We start from the raw sequence: 5,541 nt of genomic DNA on the forward strand, positions 1-5,541 counted from the left end.
CTGCGATCACTGACACGGGACACTCGGGGAAGTGGGGACCTCGTTCCAAAGGGCTGGCAGCAGGTCAACAGAGGGAGATGTCAGGGCTCGGGAGGAGTCAGGGTAATGACCATCTCCCGCATCACACAGCCGACTCAGGACCCTCCCCTGTGGCCAGCACTTCCTCCCAGCCTAACACGGGGAAAAGGGGCTGCAGTCTGAGAGGGGCAGTTAGACCTTAGTTTTGAAGGGGCAGCCTGCAGGCGGCAGAACAGCAAGTCGTGTGACCCCTGGGTCCGGGGCTGAGCACTCCCTCCTCTCCTCCTCCCGGGTGACAGGGAAAGTGTCAGTGTCAACTTCAGAGCACGAGAGGGAACAGGGTGGGTGGAGGGTTTGAATATGGGGATCTTGCCCCAGTTTTCATCCTGACTCTGAATGCGAACTGAGAGAAACTGCCTCCCCTGCCAGCCCCGGCTGGCTCCCCTCTAACACCCAGGCAGGGCTGTCTGGCTGTGCCCCAGTGCTCACTCTCATATCCTCCTCAGGGGTCTTAGGGGATAGGCTCACCAGGAGAACAGGAGCCCTGTGGTTCTAGAGCACTGGCCTGAAAGACCCCTCAGAGGCAGCCTTAGTTCAAGCCAGGGAGGACTCTTCCGGGTGAAGGTGCTCACGGAATCTTCTTGTCCTTACTCTAGGTGCCCTTGGTGCCGGCCTTCCTGCCTGCATGCCCACCTGCAGTCTGAGACCTGTGTCCTCATGCCTCGGAGGCACAACAATAACTACCATGCCCATGTGAAACGCCACCAGATCCAGAGGGACACTCAGTGTCCCCAGGAGGCCAAGACCAGTGCTGCTGCAGCCTCAGAAGAGGAGGGCCCCTCTTCTCCCTCTTCTGGCCCTCAGGGTTCTCCCCCGAGCTCCCCTGCTGCTGGCAAAAGCCAGAAGCTTCAGGGAGCCTTGGCACTAGCTCTCCTGATGCAGGGGCTTCCTGTGCAGGATCTGATGAAGGAGCCCAGGGCCCAGAGGAAGAAAGTGCAGGTGCCTCCCAGGCAGCCCTGGCCACTCAGAGCATTCTCAATGATCCTCTGACCAGGAAGGCCAGCATGCTGGTGGAGTTCCTGCTGGAGAAGTACGGCACGAAGGAGGCCATGACAGAACACCCTGCTGACGGTCATCAACAGGAAGTACAGGCAGCACTTCCCTGAGATCCTCAGGAGAGCCTCTGAGTGCATGGAGCTTGTGTTTGGCCTGGAGCTGAAGGAAGTGGACCACAGCAGGAACATCTATGTCCTCATCAGCAAGCTCAGCCTCGGGGGTGATGAAGGTCCAAGTAATGAGAACGGGCTGCCCAAGTCCAGTCTCCTCATGGGGCTCCTGGGGTTCATGTTCATGAAAGGGAACCGGGCCACCAAGGAGGAGGTCTGGGAATTCCTCAGTGTGTTGGGGGTCTATGCTGGGAGGAAGCATCTGATCTTTGGAGAGCCCAGAAGGCTCATCACCAAAGAGCTGGTGCAGAAGTACCTGAAGTACCTCCAGGTGCCCAATAGTGATCGTCCATGCTACAAGTTCCTGTGGGACCCAAGAGCTTGTGCTGAGACCAGTAAGATGAAAGTTCTGGAGGTTCTGGCCAAGATCCATGATACAGTCCCTAGTTACTTCTGAGATCTCTGTGATGAGGCTCTGAGAGATCAGGCGGAGAGAGCAGGGCTGGGAGTTGTGATGCAGCATCCAGCTATGGCTGAGGCCAGTGCCCCTCCCAGGGCCAAGTCCTGCAGCTCCTCCCACATCTAAGGAGGGAGGCCAGGGCACTTTGTTCCCTTTGTGTTGGAACAGAGCAATCTAGCTCCTAAATAGTGCAGAGTAGTAGGGGTGGAGGGAACAATACCTATGTGTTCCTACAGTTTTAGGTAGTAAGGGAGTTTACCTGCAGTTCATTTTAACAAAATATGTATCTTTCCCCCTTTATCCATAGGAGAAATATCTAGTGAAAGATGATTTAAAGTAGATGGGTAAAGAGATGAGGGAGGTGGTAAGTATTTTGTAATGTTACTACTTTTGATAAGGTTTATTGTGCTTCAGAATACAAATGTATGGATCATATAAATCATAGGTCTTTGCTGTTTTAAACTTTTGAAAGCCACAGTCTGGGTATTTGTAAAACACATTGGAAGTACTGAATATTTTGTTCACAATCCAAACAAGGTAACATGACTTTGGAACAGAATTTTCTTGAAGAGTAGTCAAGCTTCTAAAGAGTGAAAGGTAGTAGGGGTGAAGCAAACCAAGTTTAGATCTCATTACTGTTTTACATGACTAACTTCTACACATTATTTATTTCCTTTTCTCCAAATGTTTTAACTTCTAAGTTTGTTTTTGTTCAGAATATTAATTTGGTAATGATATTGCTGTTACATTTATTGCTGTTTTAAGAGTTTTAAAGTTACAGTTTCGGTAGATGTAAAAGAGATTCACAAACCATCTTTATTGTCTCTATGATCTGGAAGTAGGTAACAGGGCACGGAAGGAGAGATTTTCATGGTAATGCAAAAGACGACCACAGAAAATACTGAGAAACAAAAAGAAGTGGAGGAAAAACGTCTTTAAGTTGTTGTTTACCTTATTTCTTTTAAACTTTCTATTAGTAAAAATAAAAAATACTTTGACTTATTTAGCTAATTTAAGAATATTTGTTTCTTTTGTCCTAATTCACTGCATATTCTCTGCTATCTTCACAGATTAAAAATAAACTCAGATGGGTAGGTGGTATTTCAGGGGTTTATAATAATCATAACTTGCAGTTATTACAGACCTATACTTATTAAAGACTATGCCACTGCTTTATATGTAGTACATGCATTCCAGCATTCATGCAGGATAGGATTTACCCTAACCCTATGCTACTGGAAGTTAAGGTAAGAAACCTGAGCTATGACTGAGGACCACTGACTCCAGAAGAGTGGAGCCCTATAATGTTCTGCTCCTCAGAAGACCCCAATAGCTTTGCACACATCTGGCTCATCCTGTCTTCCAATCCAGAACTTCCAAGAAAGTAATGCCTTGGTTCTGAGGAACACAGCCTCGGATGAGTGGAGGGTGCAGTCTGAGTCCAGTCAGGAGTTAGGATGAGGTCCCTGAACGAGGGGCTAGAGGATTACTTAAGCCCAGAACAGAGGAGACTTTGGAGACCCAGCCCTGATGTCAGCCATACATGGTCCAGGACAAAGCTTTCTGGCTGAAGTGCCCCTTTCCAGTGGGAGTGGTGTCAGGGAGGTGAGAGACTTGGTCTACTGGGAGAAGCCTCACTCAGTACAGAATAGAAAACTAGTGACTCCAAATGAGGATATAGGGACTGCACCTAGAACACAGCCCTACCACTCGACACCTCCCATTGGCAAATTTGGGAATGCCAGCATGATGCACCCCACACATTTAGACCATCTCAGGAGGTGAGGAACTTGGGCTCAGGGGCCAGCCTCTGGAGGAATTCCAGTTCAGGCCAAGAGTCAAGCAGAGGACCATGAGGACTAAGGGACCCACTCACATTATAAAAGTGGGGACACCACAGAATCCCTCCCCTAATGTCAGCCATGAGTGACCACAGGCAGGCATGCCCACGAGGGAGCCTTCACATCCTCTGAGGTGGTCTCAGGGAATTCAAGGCTGTAGCATGAGAAGACAGGCCTCCCTAGGCCATGGGAAATCAGTGTGAGGACCTGGAGAGAGGACCGAGGGGAACCCCAACCCAAAGGAGAAAGGGACACACAGCCCCAGCACCGTTTCAAGTCTAGGAGCCCCAGGCAGAGGTAGCCAGATGTGTCACCCACTTGCTTCCAGCTTGGGAGGACTCCGGTCGATATGGGGAACAGGCCCAGACCCTGAGAGAGACAGTACTCTCGAGGTCACTGTCCCCAGGGCAAGGGAGGCCAGAGCATCCTGCCCTCTGCTGTTAGTTCTCAGAAGCCCCTCAAAACACCTGTGGGTAAACATGGCCTACTCGGACTTCTACACTGGGGACTGAGGGTGCTATGGGCTTACGTATAGGGTTGGCTGACATGGCATAGGGGAAATTTCCGGGTGGTCTAGTCATTAGGGAGAGGACCAGAGGATGCAGGGGAACATGAAAACCATAACAATGGGGCAACCACAGTCTGTCCCTGCTGTCAGTACTGGCAGACACTTGGATAGATGTCAGGCTGAATGGAGGCAACTGCCAGTCCCCCTTAGGGTGACAGAAGAGTGAGGACACTAATAGTGAAGACAAGGAGGATATATAGGTCTTCCCAGGAGTCAAACGAGGAGCCTGAGTGAGAACTGGTGGAGCCAGCCAGCAGTTCAGTTCAATTGCTCAGTTGTGCCTCTCTCTTTGCGACCCCATGGACTGCAGCATGCCAGGCTTCCCTGTCCATCACCTACTCACTCCTGGACCTTCTCAAACTCACATCCATTTAATCAGTAATGCCATCCAAACATCTCATTCTCTGTTGGCCCCATCTCGTCCTGCCTTCTATATTTCCCACCATCAGGGTCTTTTCCACTGAGTCAGTTCTTCGCATCAGGTGGCCAAAGTATTGGAGTTTGAGCTTCAGCTATTCAGGACTGATTTCCTTTAGGATTGACTGGTTTGATCTCCTTGCAGTTCAAGGACTCACAAGAGACTTGTTCAACACCACAGGTCAAAAGCATCAATTCTTCAGCTTTCATCTTACTTTATAGTCCAACTTATGACTACTGGAAAAACCATAGCTTTGAGTAGCCAGACCTTTGTTGGCAAGGAAATGTCTCTGCTTTCTAACATGCTGTCTAGGTTAGTCATGGCATTTCTTCCAGGGAACAAGTGTCTTTTAAAATTTGATGGCTGTAGTCACCATCTACAGTGATTTTGGAGCCCCCCCAAAAAAGTCTGTCACTGTTTCCATTATTTCCCCATCTATTTTCCATGAAGTGATCTGACCTGGTGCCATCCATGATATTACTTTTTTAAATGTTGAGTTTTAAGCCAACCTTTTCACTCTCCTCTTTCACTTTTATCAAGAGGCTCTTTAGTTCTTCTTCATTTTCTTCCATAAGGGTGGTGTCATATGTGTGTCTAATGTTATTGATATTTCACCCAGCAATCTTGATTCCAACTAGTGCTTCATCCAGCCTACAATTTTGCATGATGTATGATGCATAGAAGCTAAATAAGCAGGAGGACAAATAAGTACGGCTTTGACGTACTCCTTTCCCTATTTGGAACCAGTCTGTTGTTCCATGTCCAGTTCTAACTGTTGCTTCTTAACCTGCATATGGTTTCTCAGGAGGCAGGTAAGGTGGTCTGGTATTCCCATCTCTTTAAGAATTTTCCAGAGTTCACTGTGATCCACACTGTCAAAGGCTTTGTCATAGTCAATAAAGCAGAAGCAGATGTTTTTCACAAACTCTCGTGCTTTTCTATGATCCACTAAACTTTGGCAATTTGATCTCTGGTTCCTCTGTGTTTTCTCAATTCACCTGGAACATGTGGAAGTTCATGGTTCCCATACTATTGAAGCCTGGCTTGGAAAATTTTGAGCATTAATTTAC

The 5,541-nt window shown here is 48.3% G+C and overlaps 1 protein-coding gene across 1 annotated transcript in view; it reads left to right on the forward strand.

Moving 5' to 3' along the window:
* Positions 1-674: 674 nt before the first annotated feature.
* The window catches only part of LOC104984341 (melanoma-associated antigen B4-like), a gene marked incomplete at its 5' end in the record, with an annotated part of 6,066 nt that continues 1,199 nt past the window's right edge, over positions 675-5,541 (forward strand). Inside the window, 3 exon segments of the mRNA XM_010834021.1 lie at positions 675-826; positions 883-1,132; positions 1,134-1,515. Of these exon segments, the coding sequence (XP_010832323.1) occupies positions 675-826; positions 883-1,132; positions 1,134-1,515 (784 nt within the window).

Source organism: Bison bison, unplaced genomic scaffold, assembly GCF_000754665.1.
Source record: "Bison bison bison isolate TAMUID 2011002044 unplaced genomic scaffold, Bison_UMD1.0 scf7180017863990, whole genome shotgun sequence".
Lineage (NCBI taxonomy): Eukaryota > Metazoa > Chordata > Mammalia > Artiodactyla > Bovidae > Bison > Bison bison.